Raw genomic sequence first — 26,233 nt, 5'->3', positions numbered from 1 at the left:
TACTTGTTCATGAGAGACACAGAGAGAGAGAGGCAGACACATAGGCAGAGGGAGAAGCAGGCTCCCTGCAGGGAGCCCAATGTGGGACTTGATCCCCAGACGATCCCCAGACGTGGGATCATGCCCTGAGCCAATGGCGTCTAGACACTCAACCACTGAGCCACCCAGGCATCCTGCAATAAAATTATTTAAACTGGCTTATTATCCTTAAGCTAATCATCTCTCTGGATCTCAGTTTCCACAACTTCAAAATAAAAGGGCTGTATAATAAAATAACCTAAAAAAGAAATCTGATTTTTGCAAATAAAAGTGATGCACAGTCATTTCACCACTCATATTCAGAGCAAGAATAAAATTGGCTCTTACGCTATTAAGCACAGATTGTTGATTTGGTCTCAGAGGTGTGTTGGGGACACTTTTTGATCCTCCTCCAAGCCATCCAGTCATCCACCTGGTAACACCACCCTGATCTTCATGAAGCAACTGAAAGATTATTTTAAAGCGGAAAATATTATCAATACAAGAAAAAATAAGAACAATTTTAACATGATTTCAGATAGTAGCAAACTGCTTTTCAAGTCCAATTCCTAGTAAATGTTTTCTACTGAGAGAAGCTACAAATCTCAAGTACTATCTCGAATCCAAGTAGAGATGTCTCAAAATTTCAACATTCTAATAGGAAAGATGGCTTATTAGTGACAAAATGAGTATTATACAAATTGAACATATCCAACTCCTCACTGTAGTGTCAACTGTTCTATTTCCACATTACTAAGAAAAAGGAAACGTTGTATAATAGAGAGTAAAAGAAGACGATTTTATATAATGCCACTGTTGGAGTTATAAATGTATTCAAAATGGTTCTCTGTCGTCCAGTTACCTGTTCCATTTCCTCCCTCTTGATACCAAGGATGCTTCCCATTAATCGTAACACCTCGTGGCGCTGATGCTTTGGTGTGTGGAAATGTCCAATGAAGAGGTTTCTCATTAGGACTCTGAAAATAAAGGCAGAAACAGCTCAAGATAGCTCAATAGTCATCCTCATATTTAGTGTATCCACACAATAAACACTAAACATACACGTATTTGATAAGACTTAAATAAGTTACCAAAAAAACACTAAACAATAAAATATTTCGAAGTACTTAAAAAAAAAAACTCTTGACAAGTCTCATCAAAGAGACTCAAATAATCTAAAAATGCATACCTTTTAAATTAAACATCACTTATCACCCACTCACTTTCTCCAACCACATTGATCAGCTGAGATGGTACTTGGTGACTCTCACTCAGTGCCTGTCTGGGTTCTGCCCTAAGATTCTCCTGATGTCTCCCTCCTCATCTCAAATGGTGAGGACAGCTCTTGTGCTTCACAGGTATGCTTATACTTCCCTACTCACATTTTATTAAAAATTCGTTAATAATATCTAAATTTTTAAAATATTAATTATATGTTACATATATACCTAGGTTTCAGACCTAATACATTTAAACAAGGTATGTTCATTTAAGGAGAGCTAAAAAAGAATGCTAAGAATAAAACTTTTTATTTTCTAAGTCCTTCATATTATGGTGATGTTTTAACTCATCCATATGGTTTTAAGAAAAAGAATTTGAGCTGGGAAAAATCCATTTAAAAACCAAGAGAAGTTATTCTACTGACTCCTCATAAAAACGACCTATACCTCATCACCATACAAGAAAAGGCTTTTTCAAAAATCACGTATGAACACCTACATGTAGAACCTGTTTTTACCATAAAGGTAATCTCCATAAAATACATAAAAGTTAAAAGGCAAAGCATACTTGTCCACTTTCCCTTCTGTGCTGTTTACTAAGTTCATCAATTTCTTTTGTACATCATCCAGCATTTCTTGTCGGAGTTCATCTGTTTTAAAAACATGTGAATAAAGACAGTCATTAACTGATTAAAATAGCCTGGATGAATATATGAGATTTATAACATCTTTCCTGCAAATTTTGTGTATATGTGTATACACACACACACACACACACACACACACACACACACTTATTTTAATTAGAAATACTGAATTACTTCCATCTCTTTTTGATTCAGGGAACTGGGCTTTCTGGTATAGAAATAACCTAACAGCCAGATATGCATTGATTCACACAGTTTATCCCCAGAAAGGATTCAATTCTTTAGTAGAAAATTTAAAAACCAAAAAGGGGGTTCATTCTCTTCAGAAACTTAATAGCAAAAAAGAAAATTTTCACCACTGCTTCCTTGCATAAAACATTTCCAGAGCCACTCTGGGGAGAAATGGAAAGGACAATTTTAGATTTTCCTTTTTCCATTTTCCTGGCTGGACTTTGATTTTTGGTGAGGTAAGAAGAGTGTTTAATACAACTAAGAGCATGGCTCCAGATGCAGCTCACAGGACAAAGTATTCTGAGGTATATAGGTTGCAAAACACAAATCAGATCACTGGTTCTAACATACTAAACAAGATAACTATAGCTTATTATGACTAATTCAGAAGAATGCTGAACTATTTTATTTTATAATTCTTATTTAAAAAGGAAGCAAATCTGTAAAATCTTGGCGGAACGGCTGGAATCCAAGCAGTACTACAGGCAAGGTCTAGAATTACAACAGTAGATACCCTGTTCACAAATCTGAACATGCCACAGGGCCAAGGATTCCCAGACGAAGGAACTCTGAGCCAGACCCATGAAACTTTGATACCTGTCACCTCAGAAATGGATAGTTTGAGCTGAAGGAGATGCTTATCAAAGCTAGATTACAAGTTTGTTTCTGAAAGAAATGAAGAGATTGCTCTGTAGCAGAGCTCTACTTTTCAAATCAAGGAGCACTCCAATCCAAACACTATATTCTGACCTCTTTCCACAAAACTACTCTTTGAATTATGCTGCATTTTCCTGGTGGTAGCTGGATACAAGTCCTCTTGTCAGATACAGGACTCACAAATATTTTCTCCCATTCCATGGGATGTCATTTTGCTTTCTTGATGCTATCCTTTAAAGTATAAGAGTTTTCAATTTTGATGAAGTCCAACTTATTTTTTCTTTTGTTATGTGCTTTTAGAGTCACATCAAAGGAATCAATGCTTAATTCAACAACACAAAGATTTACTCCTGTGTATACTTCTAAGAGTTTTATAATTTTAACTCTAAAGTGCAAGTCTATGATCCATTTTGAGTTAATTTTCATGCATGGTGTGAGGTAAGGGATCAATTTCATTCTTATGCATGTAGATATCCAGTTGTTTCCGCACCATATGCTGAAGAAACTATTCCTTTGGCACCTTTGTTGAAAACCAACTGATCAAAAATGTATGGTTTATTTCTAGACTCTCAATCCCTACTGCAAGACTTCTGCAGATGTTTATTCTTCACCTGAAAAGCTCTTTTCCATCAGGACTGTCTATTAACTCCTATTCACCTTCACATCAAAGCTCATAGATCACTTCCTCAAATTTTCTCTAAATCCTACAGATTAGGACAGATTCATCTGCTTTATGTTTCAATCTGCCTTGCACAATGCCTAATATTCTGATTTAAAGTACCAAATGTATATACAAAAATGTTCAGTTTAACTGTTTGTAATGGTTTCTGGTTCTTCTAAATTGCAAAAGATCTAAATTGCAAAATGTAATTTATATAATAGGCTAACTTTACCAAAATAGAGATGGTTGCCATAACCATATTATAAAAGCAAGGTTTGTATTCGGAAAATCTACTACAAACATTTCCTTTCCTGTCTTTCCAGCAAGGAATTTAAACTTGGACATTAAAAAAAAGAGACAGAACAAGATTCCTATTAAAGTCTGAGTCAGTAAAAGACATTTTAGGTTCTTAATGTGCACCTATATACTATGAGCACTACATGGTGCTATTTGGGCCATTTCTAGTACTACATTCTGAATGTAAATAGAATTTGCAATTATTCAGAGGAAGAATATCAGGTAAATTAATCTCCTGCTGATGTTCTGAATTAACCAATCCCACTCATGAACTACAGTTAAGAGCCAGAGTAACAATGGGCACAGTCTTCTGTTTCATCCTCCCCCACTATGGAGAGGTAGTAGAGAAAAAGGTCAAATTTAACTCCACCTTCTCTTTCTCTCAGATTTCCCTTCTCCTATTTACTTTCTTCTAAAATTAATGATTTTTATATCAATTATATATCAAAATAATATTCTGTATATTGGCCTATATAAAATGTTACTTAAAATTAACCTCACCTGTGTCTTTTTAACATGGCTACTAAACATTAGTTAAATTATACATGTGGCTTGCATTATATTTTTATTGGCTAGCACTGCTTTGGAGCATAACCAGTACCACTACAGTATACTCTCTCTTACTAAAAAAAACGAAAGATAAAACTGAATGATAGACATTGTCAGAGAAAAATTCATAGAGCAAAGAGTTGATTTTGCTTTGATTAAAATTTTAATAAAATAAATTAGAAAAATTTAACTTTGCTCTATAAAAAAACAGATCAAGAAATCTGTCTTAATAAAGTTGAAGTCAAGGGGTACCTGGGTGGCTGAGTCAGTTAAGGGTCCAACTCTTGATCTCAGCTCAGGACATGATCTTGGGGTCCTGGGATGGAATCCTGCATCTGGCTCCACAGCGGGCTTTGTGCTCAGCAGGGAGTCTCTGCTTGAGATGTTATACCTCTGCCCTTCCCCCTACTTCCTTCCTCTCTCTCTCTCAAAATAAGTAAAACAAATTATTTTTAAAAATTAAGTTCAAATCAAAGATATTTTCTTGATGAAAATTTATTGATATTAGTATAGTTTTGATTATAATCTCTGTTCTGAAAGATGGGGTGAAAGCATCCTAATGGCCAAAATAACAGGGAAAATTTTCTTAAACTCATCTGAATACAAGTTAGTCCTAAATTAATGTGATAGAAAATTGATAACTGCATATCCTGCAGGCATGCAGAGGGCTGTTTCAAATTCAAGCAGTAGTTTAAACATATTCTGATATTTGAGTCTACAAAAAATCCCTCAGAATTTGAGGGGAGGGCTTGGAAGAATGGTATTAACTAGGAAAGATTTAGGAAAAAAAGTCAAACACGGACTTCAAAGATCCTTATGGACTTCTCTTTTTCTCTAGGCACCCTTATTTTCCTCCCATCAGAGATCCTGAATATTTCTCCACAAAAACTGAACACTAATTCAAACCACAATTTGAAATCAAAACTGTATTTATATGGGCAGACAAAATAACGGTTATTCAGAAATGGGTTTTAAGCCAAATATAATATCCCTGTGAAATAATCTAGCAGGCCAAAATAATTCTTTGGAAGTTAAAAAAAGAAAAGAAAAGGCTAGGGGATACACTTTAAAGTTGAACAATAAAGCAACTGAGATTTAGTCTAGTTTAGGGGAAGAGTTACTCTAGACACATGCCATCCTAAAAACCTGCCATCTCACAGCCTCTTCTCTGTAATGCCTAGAGATGACACTGTGGTCTTCATCACTTGATTTACAATCAAAATTGAACATAAAATGTAACTGACTACAACAAATAAGTCCATCATAACTTTACATTTTATTTGTGATTAGTGACACGGCACTATAATACTGTCTTCAGAGTACATTATAAAATTAAGTCACACTCTTTACAAAGTCATTTGGCTATTGCATGACTTAGCTCCCTTGGACAAGACTCAAGTCAGATTTATTTAACAGTCACCTGACAGAGAAAACAAAGGTGACTGGAATAGGACTTGAGGGTCAGAAGACCTGCATATGAATCACGGTCCCATAACAAGACTTGGATATGAACCACGGTTCTTTTACCAGGGCCAGATGTTGTTGCCTATTTTGCAAAATATGCATGCTTAATATCAAAGTATTTTGAATCTACTGATTAAATGTGACTTTTCTAAACAGTGAAGTGCTATATTAAGCATTAGCACTCATTCATCTGATTTCTAAAATAATTCAAGAATTAATCTTTTAACCTACCCCTAACCAATACCAATAAGGAATCACTTTAGTTAATATTAACACTGATGATTTTGCCTCCATTTTGTCTTGTCTTCTTTATGAACCATGGCAAAGGAGCCAAGAGAAGGAAGAAACAATGTTAGAAAGATGATTTCATTTATAGATATACTGGTAAATAAACTGGATCTAGTGTCTTACTTGTACTAGTTACCTAAAAAATAAATGTGAATCTTAATACATTAAATCCAATATGAGGAAACCTAGCCTCTTCATTTAATTAAATATAATCAAAGCAAAGGTTGCAAATTAGTCTTTTTATCACAGAATTTCAACATCACTTTCTTTATAAACACCAAATAATAGTTTTTTTTAAATTTTTTTTTATTTATTTATGATAGTCAGAGAGAGAGAGAGGCAGAGACATAGGCAGAGGGAGAAGCAGGCTCCATGCACCGGGAGCCCGACGTGGGATTTGATCCCGCGTCTCCAGGATCGTGCCCTAGGCCAAAGGCAGGCGCCAAACCGCTGTGCCACCCAGGGATCCCCAAATAATAGTTTTTAAAGGCATTTTATTTTATTTTATTTTATTTATTTTATTATTTTATTTTATTTTATTTTATTTTATTTTATTTTTTAAAGGCATTTTAATAGGGACACCTGGGTGGCTCAGTGGGTTAAGCATCTGCCTTCAGCTCAGTTCATGATCCCACAGTCCTGGGATGGAGCCCCATATCAGGTTTCCTGCTCAGCAAGGGAGTCTGCTTCTCCCTCCCTCTCTGCCTCTCCCCTCCACTTGTGTACTCTCTCTCTCTCTCAAATAAAGAAAAAAACTTTTTTTAAAAAGGTATCTTATATTTAACATTTGAAGTTAAAAGATAATGAATGGCATCTGCTTTGTCTTTTAATTTCTCTCAACCCGTTTCTCTCATGACCCTCAACTCATGAGGGTCTCATGACCCTCAACTCATTTCTGATTTATGTTCTGAATTACTCTGTCCATATGTTTCAACCATATAAAATTTTAAGATTTAGAGTACATGGTGAGGGCTTTCTTATTCCATGATTATTTTTTTTCATAATTATAATTATTAATTGATGAATGAAAAGTAATTTTTGAAATTCCACTTCCTAGCAATGAACTCATAGGAAAAAAATTTATTAATACAATATAAGCTCATTAATTTGAATTTCACTAGATCAGAATCTGACTACATTGAAATAGCAACATTGAGGTCTCCTGGATTATTTGTACAATTAAATTAGAGTTACTATGTACATTTAAATGAGGTTTTACATAAATATCTTTAACTAGATCAAATTTATTTTCCCTCTCTACCCTCCTCTCTCAATCCTTTCCTATGAATTCAGATCATTTGTACTGCATTTTGCCATATCAAAACAAACCACTGAATACTGTGAATCAAATTACATATTTAATTTTAAAAGGTTCACACAGACCAGTTATATCCCAAAAGAAAAGGGCTGCAATTTTGAGAAAAGTAAACCCACTATAATAATTTTGCAACTTACTGAATATCATCATTACTACAGAAAATAATGACAAAGGGTTTTCTAGGCTTACAGGCTGACCCTCAACTCATTTCTGAAAGCTCCCTGTTGTAAACAGCACAGACTAAATTTGGCCCAAAGAAATGTTTTTTCAGCCTGCACAGGGTGTTTTAATTTGGTATCACATAAAAAATTGGAATATTTCACATAAAAGTCTACATTTCCAATGTCTCTTGAAAGATCTGGAGATTTGACATTAGGCCTACAGGCCTGCATGGCAACAGTCAGATGGAGCCAAGAATTTGCTACCTCCCTAAGGAAACTCCAATTCACCACTGTCTCTACTTGGTCCTATTTGTTCTTCTATATTATTACTTGGGCCCCCAGTTTACAATCTGTGTTTGTGATCCATACTTAGAGTTTTATTTCACCACATATCCACTTCCACCTATGCCTTCCCTTTGGTCATTCCCAGTCCACTGGCTCTTCAGCCAGTTTCCAAAGTAAGCTGCATAGATTCACATGAATTGCTCCATCTATTTAGAATGCTCTCCCCCAACTCCCTGCCTGCTTCACTGTACCTATTCATCATTCAAGTGAGGTCAAGTATACCGTTCACTAGCCTTCACTACCCTTCACACCACCATCACCAATCTGAATGAATTGTTCCTTCTGTTTGAAACAGTATCTGTCACGTATCTGTGATTACATGTATTCTTCCCCTCCTTGCCAGACTACAAATCTCCTGAAAGTACCAGTCCCCAACCTTTGTATCTCCAGCGCCTGTTTCAATGCTGGGTACACAGCAGGAAACAATGAATTTTTGATATGTACATGAAAGAATGATTGATTTCTCCTCAGGAAAGGAGAATATCTGGGAAGAATGGAACAAAAGACAAAAAGAAGAAATGATTTATGTTCTGAATTACTCTGTCCATATGAAGGAAAACACACAAAATGCAATAACCAAAAACATTCCCATCTCGATATAATTTAAAACACACATTTAAAAAATAACCATTAAGTCAAAAAGGGCTTAGTTATTCGCCTAATTGATATAAACTTTTTTTTTTAACTAAAGTCCTGGCATTGTCTAGTATAACCAGATGTTTATATCATCACAAATAATTTTTTTAACCATTTATGGCAATTCAGAAAACTGCATCTGGTATTTCTTATATGTTTCCTCTAAAATCACCACTTCTGCCAAAAACATCTATAAAGAAATCCCTCAAAAGGTTTGGGTAACAAAGCGTCTGGGAATGTTTCTGGCCTATGTTCAACAGGACATTATATGTTTTCTTGTATAAATCACATTCTGGAAAACGGAATGTCTTTATTTAAAATAAAAACTCCACCATCTAGCACCATAAAAGTGGTTCCATGAAAAACATTTTAAACCTCTTTTATATTTGTAGTTTTAAAACATATTTTTATGCTTCATATTACAGAAGGTTTACTGGGGCTTATTTTATACGTTCTTCTAGATTTTCTTCAAGGAAAAAAAAAACACAGAAAAATTTCCATTCTCAACTTAAGAGACTTTTTAAAAAGCAGGCACCAAAGCTTCTTTATTTTTTTTATAAATTTATTTTTTATTGGTATTCAATTTGCCAACATATAGAATAACACCCAGTGCTCATCCCCCAAAGCTTCTTTAAAAAAAGAACTTTTTTTTTAAGTGGGCCAAAAACCTTGTGTCACTACAGGTTCATCCTTGGTTGAAAAAAAAAAAAAAAGTACCATTCTGGTAAGTGATGTTAACAATGGGGGGAAGGGGTTATATGGGAAATGTCTGTACCTCCCTCTCAATTTTGTTATAAATCTAAAACTACTCTAAAAAGGTAGTCTTAAAAAACTAACAACAAAAACATAAAAGTCAGTTATGGGGCCCTTCCCGGTGTAGCTCTATACTGGCAGACATATCGAAAGTTACTCGCAATGCTAGAACCTAAATTTGTATTGTTTATGAAAACTTACTTTTGTGTATCATAAAATAATTGTTATCAAAATGAGAACTATTTTGTGCTTTCTATTTCAACTTTATCCATCATTTTCATTCAAGCAGGAATTTATCTCAAAGATGATGGCAGAGAACAAGAAAGTGAAAGAAGTAGAAGGTCAAATCTGGGCATAAATATAGCAAGACGATGTATCTTTTAATGGCTCAGCTATGATCTTGGTTTCCAGAGGTGTGTATTTTCCCATTAGACAATTCCACAGAAATTCTGAACTCTGATCAATTCAAAACAGTGACTCAAAGACTACGTCCTCCTATCTGCTCCACAGAGGACGAGCATCTTAAGTTTGAAAAATCAGTAATACAGGATGGTGTGTGTAGTAAGTCTTTGGAACTATACTGAACAAAAATATTTTCAGGTAAAATGCTGAAAGAATAATTTCTAGAAGGAAGCAAAGCAACATTTCTTCTACCAGCCACATTATCTACTAAAATATAGCACCTATAGAATCTTAGGGTTTCCTTTACATTTTAGGGGTAAAATCTCCCTACTAATTTAGGGCTCTGCTCAAGTTGCTTTCTTCCATGGAATGCCCTGACCCTCAAAGAGAGTAAATATGTGCTGTCTTATGACCACTGCTGTGTGCCACTGTTTTTTTTTGTTTGTTTATGATAGTCACAGAGAGAGAGAGAGAGAGAGAGAGAGAGAGAGAGAGAGGCAGAGACATAGGCAGAGGGAGAAGCAGGCTCCATTCCCCGGGAGCCCGACGTGGGATTCGATCCGGGTCTCCAGGATCGCGCCCTGGGCCAAAGGCAGGCGCTAAACCGCTGCGCCACCCAGGGATCCCCTGTGTGCCACTGTTTTACACTGTGAACCTATGCTGTATCTACACTGTTACTTTCTTCACTAAGCTCCTTGAAAAAAAGGATCCTCTCTACTATCTCACACAGCATTTAGCATGAGGCCAAGTAGTCGGTTCTCATTAATTACTTAATGCCTGGTAAGGTATCTTCATACTTTTCATACAAGGCCTGTAAATACCCTAAACCTAGAACTGCAGTTGCAAGTACATACACAATTGTGTCCTCTAAGAATGAATAAAATCATCAATGATCTATTGCTTTAATACTGGTGTTATGTGTAATATCTCCCTTTTTATACGTTTGACCAGAACGAATTAATCTCATCTCCAGTAGCAAGAACATAACCAAGCAATTTGAATAAAATACCACTTTTAAAGAGTTTCCCAATATTGTTTAAATGTTGAAACTCCATATCAACTAATCATCAGTACGGATGCTTAGAAATAAAACAATACTGTGCTTAAAAAAAAAAAAAAAAAAACACAATACTGTGCTTCTATAACTCAAGTCTCCATGTACTTTCTTGCAACAAAAGCCAATCTGTCTTTTTCAAAATTGTTTCTCCTGGCAAATATTTTCGCTGTCTGGCCAAGTTTCGTGTTAAAAATAAAGTACAGTATTACAACATCAATCAACATTTAAAGTACTTAATGATCTATGAAAGAAAATATACAGTGATTCTTTTGAAACAACCAAGCCAATCAAGGTTTTATTTATATTACCAAATCAAGAGAGCAGCTTTGAGAAAATAAAATCACATTTGTGTTTACAGATATAAAAGCAGTATTAAGCACTACGGTAATAAAAGAAAACAGATCGTTAAGAAGAGACAAGAATGTAAATGGCAAGAATGACTTAAAGACACAACAGAACAGTCTCTTTACTCCCTTCCTGTCTGTGCAACACTGGCCTCTTGCCTGTCCTCTCAAATACCAGTTGTGTAAGCATAATCAGAGTTTCCTGCACCTAATATTTGCCCCACGGAATGAGTCCAAAGTTCCTATGCATTTACACTGAATGGTAATTGTCATTTTTTATATCAATATGGACCAAAGCCACCTAAGCCTCGTCAGATATAATAATCTAAATCTGAAATATTCTGCTACTGGGGGTTTAAATGAGCGCCTCAATGAGTACAAAGTAGTACAGGGACTCTGATAATATTTACCAACTACAGTAAGTCACAGAATTTTTTATCCTATCATCTGCAGGAAACGACTCGAGTAGGTTTCTAAAAAGGGATGTGGCCTTAAACATATAGCAGCATGCCACAGAGCAATGGGGTGTCACAGACCAATGTGTTGGCTCAGAATACTGCCTTTTCACTTGCTGCAGTCTAGCACTACCCTAAGCTGTCAATTCTCTGGCTAATCCCTTGGGTATCCAGTGTGTCTTCTCTGGGTTGGCCATATGTCTGCAGATATTGCTATAGTTGCTCTGGCATTTTCTCAGTAAGTACTGCCTCCCACTACGAGCAACCATATCAACACTTAGGGCACAATATATAAAGGATGCTGTCCTATATTTAAAGGAGATGGAGATACACAGAACAAAATACAAGTCAGATTATAAGTAACCATTTTCCTGACAGGATGGAAATAAAGTAATACGGAAACATCATGAGCTTTGGTCAAGGGTAAGAAGATCAGAGTTCAAACCTGAGTTTCTTTGACTTATAAAATGAAATTCCTATCAACCTACTCTAGAATTGCTTGTGAAGACTAGAGATAATGCAGTATAAATCGCCCACGATACTCAGTATGTAATTGTTTCCTTGCTGCCCATTTCTCGCCCCCATGAGAGTTAGAATTCCAAGGCTGGCCAAGTCTGACCAAGTAAGGGCAATTATTTGCCTCAGAAGCAGATTACCTTGAGGACACCTACCTCACGTGATGTATCTTATTGTTTTTTTGTAGTCCTACAAATCTTTCATCTGCGGTCTGCTGTCAGATTCAGGACAACTTCTTCTGGTTTGTCCGTTGGTACCCATGCTTCAGTGCTTCCTGCTGGCTTGCCTCTTTAGTGTTCAAGTCCTTGTTTCTGTCATCTGACAGCATGTCCACTGTGCCATCTCCTCCTAGTTTTGCCTACTTCTAATTTCTATTTTATGTTAGGTGGCACTTCTTAATTCTTTAATTACATGCCTTGGTGCTTACTGTACCCAACCCAGCTATGTAAAGGTGGTATACTTCTAGGTTCCAGGATCACCTTAAATATTTACCTACTGAATGCAGCTCTAGAACAGCTCAACTTCCAGGGGCCTTTAAATCAGAGATTAAACAGAGACCTGCAATCTTTGTCAGCTGTTAGATTCAACAATGCATTATAAACCACCTGATTACCTGAGGCCCAACTGATAATCCTAAGCATAGGAATTACCTCAGGGAATTGGCAAGGCTCATATCTTACAAGTACTACACAATTACATAATGAGTGCCTATAGGTAGAGCACCACCTATAATCATAAAAAGCTAGTTATATTCAGACGTTCATTCCACAAGAAGTTACTCTATTTCTTGAGAATAACATCCTGATATATCCCATGGCCTTAGATAGGATGAACACAGAATGATTACGGAGGAGTCCTAACCATAAGAATCCATTCCCCTGATGGTCAACAGGGTGACAATCAATACAACTGGACTCCCTCAATATGCAGGAAAACTACCTAGATAGCCAGGGCCCACTTTCAACTCTGGTTTCACTCAGACCATATTAAAATTGAATCAAGCTGGTCATGGGTGATGGAAGCGGAAGTCACAGCCAAGGGAAGTTGGTCTCACTCAACTGTGTGGACGCACAGGAGAAGACTCCATCTGATTCAAAGCTAGCATCAGAGGGAGAAAAATAGAAAAGAAAAAAACCACCTACTTTGTTTTTTAAGTTCTTCAATTTGTTCTTCCTTTAAATCTAACTGCTCTGTAAGTCTTGATGCTGAATCCAACGCAGCATTTGCTTCATCAAAACGCTCCTGAGGAAGAAAAGTTCATCAAAAAGCAGCATGCAAAAACTATTTCACAAACTACATTGCTGGCAGCCAGAGTCGATCGACCTTCTTCCCTTCAGCTAATGAAACTGTGCTTCTGTGACCTTGGGCAGGTTCACACAGGAAGTATCAAAGTCAGAGCCCATACTTCACAGAGTAAGCATACTGCCTCCCTTAGAACTAAATAAGAGGATGCTTACTAAAAGACAATATGGTGACAAAAGTTTTAAAAAGTGACAATAATAAGAGCATAGAAACTACAAAAAGCAGATATATGAAGTTAAGAAATAGAACAAATGTTCTCTTTAATTTTTGTGAGTCTGACAGGTATAAAATGACATTTCATTACTACTTTATTATTTTAATTTTTATTTCCCTAACTACTAGTGAATTTGAGATTTTTCCATGTTTACAGGACAGCTAGAGCTGCTTTTCTGTGAAAACGTCTTTGCATACCCTTGCCTGTTTCTAAGCTCACCTTGTAGAGGAGTCGAGAACGCTTTGTCATCAGGGCTACAAGTGTTATTTGCCAGATCTGGCACTTATCTATTGATGGCATAATACCTTCTGCCACATAAAAGTATTTAAATTGTGTATACTCAAACACGTCCTACTCTGTTTTCACAGCTTCCCGAGTTTTAGTCTTGGTCAGGCTCCTCCTTGCCACTAGACTCCGCATGTACTCTTCCAGATTTTCTGGCAAGGTGGTTATTTTGTTGTTTTCAATATTTACATCTTTCAAATAGTGTTTCTCAACAGGTTTGCTTTTGGCATTCCTGGCCCCCACCCACTAAATCCAGTCATTGTTACATGCTAAAATAGTCCCAGATCTCCAACACCACTCTCAGTTGAGGATCCAGGCTTTAATACAATTGGAATTTACTTTTACATACGCTATAAGATAGGGATCCACTTTTATTTTCTTCCACACAGCCACATGTGGCAACATCATTTATTAGATAATCTATCCTCTTTCCGTTAAATTGTAACTAGAGTTTGGTTTTAAATTCTCAAATATAGGGACACCTAGGTGGCTCAGGGCGTGACCCCAGGGTTCTGGGATGGAGTCCGGCATCAGGCTCCCCGCGGGAGCCTGCTTTTCCCTCTGCCTGTGTCTCTGCCTCTCTGTGTTTCTCATGAATAAATAAACAAAATCTTTAAAAAATAAACTCTCAAATATATCCTAGGTTCTATATCTGGATTCTCCTTCTTTTTGACAAATCCAGTCAATATGCTGTTTATTAACAGCTCCTCACTGTTGTTCTTTCACACAATTTTCTTGGCTATTCTAGAGTATTGGCACATGTAGGTTTTAGGCCAAGCTTTACCATCTTGAATCAAAATGAATTTTTCTGATGTGTCCTCTTAGATAGGCCACAGCCCCCAGTTAATCAACCATAATTTAGATGTTGCTGTGAAGCTATTTTGCAAATGTAATCAAAACTCCTAATCGGCTAAATTTAAGGAAGGCATTTATCCTGAATAATCAGGTGGGCCTGACTGAGCCCAAAGTCCTTGAAATCAAGGATGAGCTGTCCCCAAAAAGAAAAAATTCATGCAGGACTACAACTTTGGCCCCTCCCACAGAGCTGTATCTTGCTTGTGATTTTCTTTATTGATCATCTGTGGAGAACAACTTTGGCCCACGCCTGTGATGGCATCTTTCCATTCTGAGTACCAACTCCCACAATCACATTGTCAATTCCTTATAATAAATCTCACAGATACATATCTGTGCACGTCATATATATATGCATACGCGCGCACACACACACACACACACACCACTGCCTCCCTACTGGTTCTGCTTCTCAAGTTGAACTCTGATACACAAAGGGACTGCAACAAAAAATTTTAAATAAAAAATGTAAAATCCACAAAAATTTAAAATTTAAAATCCACAAAAATTAAAATCCACTTAAGTACTAAATTTAGTATAAAGGAAATTTAAGTAAACCTTCAAATAATTTTTTTTTACCTCACAGCATTTCTATTTAAGAAATTATTAAATCTCAAAACTACATTAAGACTTTTTCTAAAATTAACATTTAGACTTTATTATTCTTTCTACCATTTGTTTGGATTTTATTTTGCCACTTTCAGCTTTTATCTTTACTAATTCACTCTTAGTCTCTTCTGATTTATTTTGTTTTCTAAGCATACATTACATTTTAAATTAAAAATAAAGTTAGATTAAAAAGAAGATATGGACACTTTTTTTTTTTATATGGACACTTCTAACAATATGTATGGTAGCTGAGACACTCTGGACCCACTGGAAACAATTAAAAGTCTTGGATAAAATATCTTTTTAAACATATTAATAAGCTCACCAGAAAGTAAGCATAAATGATCAATAAACACATTAAAAGATGCTTGACCTTGTTAGCAGTCAGACAAATGCAAATTAAAACCATAAGATGTGTTGCAAAAGGGGAGGAGGATGGGGAGATAGGGTGGGTGATTGGGCACTTGGGATGAGCACTGGGTGTTATATATTATACTATATGTTGGTAAACGAATTTAAAATAAAATGAAATGAAATAAATGTGAAAAAGAAAAAAAAAAAACCTAAGAAGATAGCCTTTCCCACCTACTACACTGGCAAAAAACTTTAATGCCAAGTGTTGCGAAGGATGTAGACCAAGAACTCTTATACACCACTGGTAGGAGTACATTAGCACTATTGCTATAAAACAACTTGCCATCATTGAATAAAGTTGAAATTGCCCATATATATCCCAGGACTCAGCAATTCCAATCAAGACACAGGCCTGAGGGCAGCCTGGGTAGCTTAGAGGTTTAGTGCTGCCTTCAGCCCAGGGCTTGATCCTGGAGGGAGACCCAGGATCCAGTCCTACGTCAGGCTCCGTGCATGGAGCCTGCTTCTCCCTCTGCCTTGTGTCTTTGCCCCGCCCCCCCGTCTCTCGTGAATAAATAGATAAAATGTTAAAAAAAAAAAAAGGCACAGTCATGAAAGAAACTCTCAAACATGTGCACCAGGAGATATAAACAAGGAAGTTCATAACCACATTGTATGGCAGATAACAGCAAGGTCCTTTATCAGTACAATGGGTAAATAAATTAAACATTCATGCAATAAATACAGCAGTGAGAATAATAAGCTTTCCACACATAATAACACACAGTAACATGGCTAAAACTCATGAACATAATACTAAGTGAAAAAAGCAAGTTTCAGGACAATTACTGAATTTACATACATTTCAAAAAATTTAAATTTATAGAAGAGTTCAAAAATATGCGAAACCATACAATGTATCATTTGGAGATGCAGATATATGTGATAAAACCATAAAGAAAAACAAAGGGTGATAAATGTAACATTCTGGACTCTTGGTTCTCTATGAAGTGGTAAGAAGGGGATGAGATACTGAGAGCACAAAAGGACTTAAAAATGACATTCCTGGGCAGCCTGGGTGGCTCAGCGGTTTAGCGCTGCCTTCAGCCCAGGCAGGGCCTGATACGGGAGACCGGGGAATGGAGTCCCACGTTGGGCTCCCTGCATGGAGTCTACTTCTCCCTCTGCCTGTGTCTCTGCATCTCTCTCTCTCTCTGTCTCATGAATAAATGAATAAAATCTTAAAAAAAAAAAAAAAAAGACAATCCTTTTCTTATACTGGGTGGGCAAGTATGAGGTTATCTGCTATATTGCTCTTCTTTTATTTTACATGTACTACCTAAATACTGTTTTGCAGTCACTCAGTATTTAATAAGAATTTCAAAACTTTAAAGGAAATATGTCTTCTTTTATTAGGCCTGGATAGCACATTCACCACTAACGACAGGTAAACAGATTTTATTACTTTCCACCAAGTATCAACAAAGTCAACTTATGAGTTAGTTCATTCTAAATCCTAAAAGCAAGTCACTTTCATGTCAGTTTTTCTACATATGAAGTATAACAAAGATATTTTGAAGTATTATGCTATAAAAGAAAAAGATCTAAAGTATATACATTATTTTATTATTATTTTTTAGAGATTTTATTTATTTATTCATGAGAGACACAGACTCCAGGATCACGCCTTGAGTCGAAGGCAGACGCTTAACCGCTGAGCCGTCCCAATATACATTATTTTAATCCATGTAAAATAGAGTGCCCAATATATCTTAGTGAAAAGAGAAAATTATAAAGTTAGTATAAATTTTCTTTAGTGGCCCCCTAATATAACCATCTATGCTAAAGAATTAAAATTTCCCATCATCTCATATTTGTTGTGTCTGAACTTTAAGCCACATAGGGAAAATCCTGAATATCTTGTTCACCATTACATACCAAAATAGGATTCCAAGTAACCACTCAGACAGTATTTACTAAAATTAATTGTTTAGATTATTTTGAGATATAGATTCCACAAATGATTGTTCATGAATGAAATTTACAGGAAAGAATTATTTCGACCAACCTGTAATGACATCAGTTTTCCTTCCAGATTTTCTGCCTTTTTCTTCCATTCAGCTACAAGCTGTTTGTGCTTTTCTAGTTCAGCAGAATACACAGCTTTTTCCTCTGAAAAGAAAGTTATATTAGTATCCTGCAATTGTGTGAATTAGAATTTTATACCACTTGAAATTTTAACAATTCAACAGAAACAGTTCAAATATCTCAACAAGAGTATTCTATATGCCTTTAGATCATGTGAGCTGGAATTAAAGAGACTGGTTTCCTCCATCTTGTCCATCATGCAAAACCCTTCCCTCCCTTCAGAACTCCACTCAAATATCTTTTCTTTGGCAAAGTCTTCCCAATGGTCACACTATTTTGTACACCTGTCTGTTCCAGTAAGTATTATGTATAACAGACCTTGAGAATTCTTATTTTAAAATTCAAGATTTCAACCATGAGTAAGCCTGAAGATCTACCTATGTATGAATTTAAAGTTTTGCTTAGGTACAAAACCGTAACTCCTGTTACTTCATGCCCTTCATATCCCCTAATCACCTGCCTACTAGCAGTTAATTCACTGCCAAACATTACTGAAATACAAATAAACAGGTAAAATGAATGATCTAAAGGAGGTAAATCTGAGGATGGGTGATAGATATGAAAAAGCATATTTGGTTATCACAGTAATACTGTTCTCTGGTCACTGTTACTATGTCTTCAGAAAAATATATCCACCTGGACTAGAAAATGTAGTTACCTCAAGGTATAGATGAACAGCTAAGAACGAGTCAAACAATATTTCAAAGGACAGTAATTACTGGTGATTAACTCTCTGAAGTGGATTCAACCTCTGACCTGTATCTCAAAACCTAAGCATTGCTTCTACATGGTCCCCTCTTCATCATGTGATCATCCTTCCCCAATTCTCACCTTCATTGGTCACATGATACCCAAACAGCTCTTTAATAATTACTATGTAGCACATTCTCTAGTCTTACTTATAAAAGGAGTCTACATCAACTTGTTGATGGCTACTTATCTTTTCCTCCTCTAAGTGGTAACCTTTCAAAGATTTCCCCATCCTATTTCACAGGAGAACCGAAGTAAGCTGGAATTCTCAATAAGTACAATTTTTCTTCACTGACTGTACAACTCACCTTGCTGGAAATGCTCTAGTACCATCTGCAGGTTGGAGAGTGAGAGAGCATACTGCTTTACTTGTTCCCGAGACACAGAGAGCTGCAGGGCGGTTTCATCCCTCTGCTTAGAGACCACATTCAGCTGCTCCTGCAGTGACTCTACCTGCAAACTGGCCTGATGGCTTCCAACAAAGACAATTAAAGTCAGGGGCGCCTGTGTGGCCCAGAGGGTTAAGCATCCGACTCCTGATTTCGGCTGAAGGCATGATATCAGGGTTGTGAGACTGAGTCCTGTGTTGGGCTCTGTGCTCAGTGAGGAGTCGGCTTAAGATTTTCTCTCTGCCCCTTCCACCTCCCACTCCTCTACAAAAAATAAATAAAGTAAAATAAAATAAAAGCCAACTCTTTCTATGTACTTTATAAGATGAAACCTCTTTTTTTTTTGTGGAAGTATTTACATAACATTTACCATTTTATCCATTTTTAAGTATACAGATCAGTGGTACTAAGTATATCCACACTGTTGTACAATCATCATCACCATCCCTCTCCAGAATTTCGTCATCCCAAAGGGAAGCTCTATATCCACTAAGCAGGAACTCCCCTTTCCCCCAGCAACCACCACTCTACCTTCTGTCTCTATGAATCTGACCTTCCTTACATTCCATTGCATTAAATTCAAGTTAGATTTCAAAAAAACTCGGAGAGTTCCTCTGATCTCTGTTCTCTTTGTTTTGTTAATTCAATCATTTTCCCCATGAGAGTGACTTTGAACAAATGGCAATCATTTTAAAGATTAAAACCTGGACTTTTATACAATACATGTCAGTATACTAAAAATTCACACACAGCTTGCAATTTTCATTTTTCCAGGCTAAAAAGTAATTTATCACAAAATTTTAAGTTGCAGGGGACCTTGGAAGTCATTTTGTCTGGCTTCCAACCCAATTAGCAATGGATTCTGAAACCTCCTTGGCTTTTGACATTTGCAATCATGGTGAACTTACAACTTTCCAAAGGCCGTCCCATTGACAAAATGCTCTGATTACTAGTTAATTATCTTTTACCATCATCTTTGTTTCTTTTTATATTAAATATGATAACCCCTACACCTGCCCAAATAATAAGAGATTCCAATGCAATCTTTTTACCCCGGCTTATGTCATTGATGTACTTACTTAATGTATAATGATTACAATCAAAATATTGCAATAGTCTTTCCTGGGTTTTTAATATCCAGTTAATACATTCTTACTCAGGAGCAGTCCTTTAATACCCATTAAGCACAACTCACTTTGAGGAAACTACCCAACAGCACCCTCTTGTGGGAAGACCAGTAAATTGATAATCAGGAGACTGAATTTTGCCCCCAAATGTTTCTGGACTTTACACAACTTTGCCGGTTAGCATGTCTTTCAACAGGTGATTGCAAAGATGAAATGAGCTATGATGTCACTCAAAAAGTTAATAAATACCAGTTATTACGATAGTTAATCAAGGGCTCAAAACACTATAATCTGGTTTGTAGACGTCAGTCACTCATTCAACAAGCATTACAGAAGCATCCATGAACTAGGTGTTAAGAATATATGCTGTGGGGGCAGCCAGGGTGGCTCGGCAGTTTAGTGCCACCTTCAGCCCAGGGCCTGATCCTCGAGACCCAGGATTGAGTCCCGCGTCAGGCTCCCTGCATGGAACCTGCTTCTCCCTCTGCCTGTGTCTCTGCCTCTCTCTCTGTGTGTATCTCATGAATAAATAAATAAAATCTTTAAAAAAAAAAAAATATATATATATAGGATACAAAATAAATGCCATCATCCCCACTCCTAGGGAGTTTATATTTCAGTGCCTGGTACAAGATATAAGATGGGTCAAAATTATTTGTACCCTAAAGTAAAATACAAGTGTGCTAGTGAAGACTTAAGCAAAGGGACACCTGGGTGGCTCAGTGGTTGAGCATCTGCCTTCGACTCAGGGCGTGATCGCCCGGTCCTGGGATCAAGTCTCCCATTGGGCTCCCTATAGGCAGCCTGTTTCTCCCTCTGCCTCTGTCTCTCAAAAAAAGAAGACTCAAACAAAGCTTGATGCAGGTTCAAAAGAAAACCATCACACCAGGGTTTGGTTTTGAATTTGAGGAGTGGGGTGATAAATAAAGCATTCTTTATGAAGGAAATGGTGTTTGAAGAACAGGTGGGACTAACAGAAGAACTATTAGGAATCAAGCCTACTCTTCAGGTAGAATATGATGTGAAAAGGCAGAAGCTGGGGTGCCTGGCTGGTTCTGTCAGTCAGTTGACCACTGACTCTTGATTCTTTTTTCTTTCTTTTTTTTTTTTAATTTTAATTATTCATGAGAGACACAGAGAGGCAGAGACACAGGCAGAGGGAGAAGCAGGCTCCCTGTGGGGAGCCCGATGCAGGACTCAATTCCAGAACCCCGGGGTCACACCCTGAGCCCAAGGTAGATGCTCAACCGCAGAGCCACCCAGGCATCTCACTGACTCTTGATTCTGGCTCAGGTCATGATCCCATGGTCAGGAGATGGAGCCCGACATCTGCTCTGTGGGGAGTATGTTGGAAATTCTCTCTCTCTCTCTCTAATACATAAATCTTTTTTTTTTTTTAAAAAAAGCAGAAGAAATAGGAAAGCAGTAGCTCTAGCTAGAGGACTGCATAAGACGTTTGGCTAGATACAGATGATAGTGTGAAATAAGGCTAATGAGGTAGTAGATAGCCCAGAAACTACTTTAATTAGAGAAAAGAAGGATTCAAAAATTTGAAGGAAGGATTATCAAATTTTTTTTAAAGATTTTATTTATTTATTCAGGAGAGACACAGACAGAGAGAGGAAGAGACACAGGCAGAGGGAGAAGCAGGCTCCATACAGGGAGCCCAACGTGGGACTCGATCATGGGTCTCCAGGATCAAGCCCTGGGCTGAAGGCAGGCGCTAAACCACTGAGCCACCCAGGTGTCCCAAGGATTATCAATTTTATAGCCTGGGAATGCTTTGGCATTTCTGCCAGTGTGAAACAGACATACAAAGGACCACTCACTTCAAACAAGTTTTCTTTCTGAGACTGAAGGTAATAACATTCCCTGCAAAGCAAGAGAAGTTCAACTCAGAAGTACGGTGTCCACTGGCCTATGATCACTTCACAGACAGGAGTAATATATACCACATCCTTATATCTCCCTTAGCATCATATGCAGTGAAAAACTAAAAGATGTACATACCACTAATGGAAATACAAATGGACATAATTTTTCTGGAAGATTATTTGGCAATACACCTCAAAAGTTTTAAAAATGTCCTTTGAGGGATCCCTGGGTGGCGCATCGGTTTGGCGCCTGCCTTTGGCCCAGGGCGCGATCCTGGAGACCCGGGATCGAATCCCACGTCGGGCTCCCGGTGCATGGAGCCTGCTTCTCCCTCTGCCTGTGTCTCTGCCTCTCTCTCTCTCTCTCTCTCTCTCCCTCCCTCTCTGTGTGTGCGTGACTACCATAAATAAATAAAAATTAAAAAAAAAAAAAAAGTGTTTAAAAAAAAAAAAAAAAAAAAAAAAAAAAATGTCCTTTGAACCAGAACTGCCATTTCTGAAAATTTATGCTAAGGAGGTAATTTGTCATCAACACAAAAATACCTATCTTGGGATAATATGACACCACTCTTAATATAAATTTTGAAAAGTTGAAACACTTCTGAATGTCCAATAATAAATGACTAGATTAAAGACATTATGGAAAATCCAAATAATGGCATACTATGTAGCCATAAAATGATATTACAGAAACATGGTGTAACATATGCTGATACTCACTAGGTACAGAAGCAGATTACAAAACAGTATCAATAGAATGACCTTAATTTTGTTTTAGAAATACATATAATACGGGGCACCTGGGTGGCTTATAGTTGGTTGAAAAACCGACTCTCGACCTCAGCTCAGGGTCGGGAGTTCAAGCCCTGTGATGAGGCCCACGTTAAAAAAAAAAAACACAACATATGTAATATATACATACATTTGTAAGAAGCATGCAAAGGCACTGAAAAGGATTATCTCTTGGTGGGACTGTGACTTTATGTTCTTTTTAGTTTACATAATTTTCCTGAAGTGCAAAATATGTTTTTATAATAAACAGGGAAAAAAAGAAAATACATTTTATTGAGAGAATTAAAAATGTAAAATATATAGGCAGGGAATCAATCATGCCTCTGTAATGAGACCTACATAAAAACTCACAAGGAGAGGGTTTGGAAAGCTTCTGGGCTGGTGAGTATTGGTCAATGTGAGGAGAGGTGCTTGCTGGGAGAGAGCTGGAAACTCTGCACCCCGACCCCATGCCTTACACCCCACACATCTCCTCCACTTACTGTTCCTGAGCCTTTTACTAAAAACCGGTATTCTAGTAAAAACAGCAATAAAAATACATAAGTAGGGACCTAGTAACTCAAAAGGTCCAACAAATCAAGAGTTAATTCATACTGACCTAGGTCTTCACCCTGTTACTTCCTTTACTCTGTCCCTTCTAACATCCAAACCTTATTCAACCTTAGACCATTTGATCCAGGGTAAAATCACATAAATCAAATTAGTTCTTTGGGAGACTGACAAAGCTAATCACAAATGGGAAAAAAAAAAAAAAAGAAAATCAGAATTTAAGTCTAAACTCTTAAAACAGTAAGAGACAATTATCTAGGGTGATAGTTACAATTTAGAAAGAGCTAGTACAATTATAAAAAATAATAATAAATAAAATAGTATTTTTTAAAAGGGGAAAAAGAAAACAATTCAGAGGGAGCTATGTGAATGCCAGATCTGGTCAAGAGTTACAGACCTGAATGTGAAACATGCACACATACTCTGAGTCTCATCTTGGGCAGCTTACTAAAACCTCTTTACCCTCAGTATCTTCATGTGTCAAATGGAGATAATGAATTTCGTAAAATGAGGTAACCCAGGAAAAATGCTTACTGATTCTGACACTCAAGAAGTGTTCAGCTAATATGGGTGCTAAAAACAAGGAAAAGTTACCTTGCATTTTCCATTGCATTAGAAGATGAAACTAGCTTTTCTTCCAATACTGTGACTTTCCTTCTCAGTTTGGCCTCTCTCTCTTCTGCAGCCAAAGCTTCACGGGTGTAAGAATCCTCTGATTCTAAAAGATGGTTACGCAATCTCTCTAGCTCCTGGTTTAAGCGTAATTCTTTGTCGCGTAAATGTTGAACCTAGGCAGAGGACACCTTTTTATTTTTCTTCTATAAAATGTTCCCCTTTCTACTCTACAAGCCACTTTGTTATCAAATCTTTTGCCCATTACTTAAGTATATTATTATATACTTATTTCTTATATTGCAAGATGTATTTGTATTAGAAAAAGTCTCTGACAGAACATGAAGACTCCTAACTCTGGGAAACGAACTAGGGGTGGTGGAAGGGGAGGAGGGCGGGGGGTGGGGGTGAATGGGTGACGGGCACTGAGGGCGGGCACTTGACGGGATGAGCACTGGGTGTTATTCTGTATGTTGGTAAATTGAACACCAATAAAAAATTAATTTATTAAAAAAAAAAAGAAAAAAAAGTCTCTGAAAATCCACTTGACTATTCATCTGGAAGTTTCACCTTGTAAGAGCTCATTCCCTATGGCTATAACAGAAAATGGAATTGTACCAAGTACGAGGATCTTTGTGACAGACCACTTTTTCAGTAAAAATTTCATTTTTTCATAATTTATGGGTGAGAAATTTTTTAAGTTGAAGTATATGATGATGCTACCCTAGTTTCAAGTGTACAACATAGTGATCCAACAACTCTATATATGCCATGATCTACTCATCACAGTAAGTGTACTATCATCATACGTTATTACAATATTATTGACTATAGTCCCTGTAATGTATTTTTCATCCCTGTGACTTACTTAGAACTAGAAATTTTTACCTCTAAATCCCCTTGACCTATTTTGCCCATTCTCCCTAAACTCCTCCCCTCTAGCAACCACCAGTTTGTCCCCCATGCTTATGATTCTGTCTCGGTTTCACTGATTTGTTTTTTACATTCCATATAAGTTAAATCCTATGGTATTTTCCTTCCCCTGTCCGACTTATTTAACTTAGCATAATATACCCTCCAGGTCCACCCATGTTGTTGGAAATAGCAAGATCTTATTCCTTTTTATGGCTAATATTCCATTCATATCACTAATATTCCATTCATATCATATCTTTATCCATTCATCTATCAATGAACACTTGGGTTGCTTCCCTATCTTAGCATTTGTAAATAATGCTGCAGTAAACATAAGGGTGCATATATCTTTCTGAATCAGTGTTTTCATTTTCTTTGGTTAAATACTCAGTAACGGACTACTGGATTGTATAGTATTTCTATGTTTAATTTTTTTGAGGAATCTGCACACTGTTTTCTGCAGTGGTTACATCAGTGGGAAATAGTTTTCATACCCAAGATATGCCATGGTTTTTCACTTCTGAAAACTGAAATAATATGTACGCTGGGAGATCAAAATCCTACTATAGCACAACAGAGGAAGACTGAGAAAAAAAATCACCTAAGAGAGAAATTATTTTTAATAAGTCATTCTAGTTTTCTTAATAGTTACTAAACTTATTGCTTGACTCAATTTCTTTAAAGTAAAAGCATACCTCATTCTGTAAAGCACTGTTTTCCATTTGTTTCTGTTTCAGGGCCAACATGACCTGGTCTCTCTCTTGTTGAAACTTAACTGTCTTCTCCTGCATTGACTTAACCGCATTTAAAAGTTGATTTAACTCCCCAGTCTTGCCCTTTTGGGAAGAAATAACATTAGCTTTAAGAAAAATACATTAAAAAAAAAAACATATTTGCCTCATTAAATAATTAATTTTGAGATAGAGTTAACCAAGTCAAGGCCATCAAAAACAGTCTGAGAAACTGTTACAGTCTAGAGAAGCCTAAGGAGACATGACAACTAAATATAACATGTTATCCTGGATGGCATCCTGAACAGAAAAAGACATTTGGTCATTTTTTTGGTTTAAAAAAAAATTAAGGAAATTCAAATAAAGTAAGAATTTCAGTGAATAGTAATATATCAGTATTGGTGAATTAGTTGTTATAAATGTATCATAGTAATCTAAGATGTCAACACATAAGGGAAACTGGGGTGAGACATACGGGAACACCACTATCTTTGCAACTTTTCAAATAATCAAACTATTCTGAAGAAAACGTTTATTAGAAATGTTTATAAAAGAATTCTCTCGTGTACTACTCTCAAATAAAATCATCTTTAAAAAAATGTTTTTAAAAGAATTCAAGGGATCTCTGAGTGGCTCAGTGGTTGAATGCCTGCCTTTGGCCCAGGGTGTGATCCCAGAGTCCCCAGGATCGAGTCCCACATCGGGCTC

General features: G+C 36.7%; 1 protein-coding gene across 2 annotated transcripts in view; it reads right to left on the bottom strand.

Moving 5' to 3' along the window:
• The window catches only part of TRIP11 (thyroid hormone receptor interactor 11), a 69,520-nt gene that overhangs the window by 8,153 nt on the left and 35,134 nt on the right, over positions 1 to 26,233 (bottom strand). For both annotated transcript variants that reach the window (XM_055333660.1, XM_055333661.1), the window contains exons 12-19: positions 25,490 to 25,630; positions 23,862 to 24,055; positions 18,845 to 19,008; positions 17,707 to 17,810; positions 13,162 to 13,261; positions 1,807 to 1,888; positions 881 to 995; positions 367 to 483 (exon numbers count right to left, since the gene is read on the bottom strand). In XM_055333660.1, coding sequence (XP_055189635.1) covers positions 367 to 483; positions 881 to 995; positions 1,807 to 1,888; positions 13,162 to 13,261; positions 17,707 to 17,810; positions 18,845 to 19,008; positions 23,862 to 24,055; positions 25,490 to 25,630 — 1,017 coding nt within the window. The remainder of the gene's footprint in view (positions 1 to 366; positions 484 to 880; positions 996 to 1,806; positions 1,889 to 13,161; positions 13,262 to 17,706; positions 17,811 to 18,844; positions 19,009 to 23,861; positions 24,056 to 25,489; positions 25,631 to 26,233) is intronic.

Source organism: Nyctereutes procyonoides, unplaced genomic scaffold (genome assembly GCF_905146905.1).
Source record: "Nyctereutes procyonoides isolate TBG_1078 unplaced genomic scaffold, NYPRO_anot_genome, whole genome shotgun sequence".
Taxonomy (NCBI): Eukaryota; Metazoa; Chordata; class Mammalia; order Carnivora; family Canidae; genus Nyctereutes; species Nyctereutes procyonoides.
The sequence above is the reverse complement of the archived record's forward strand: the minus strand, read 5'-3'. Positions and strand labels throughout refer to the sequence as shown.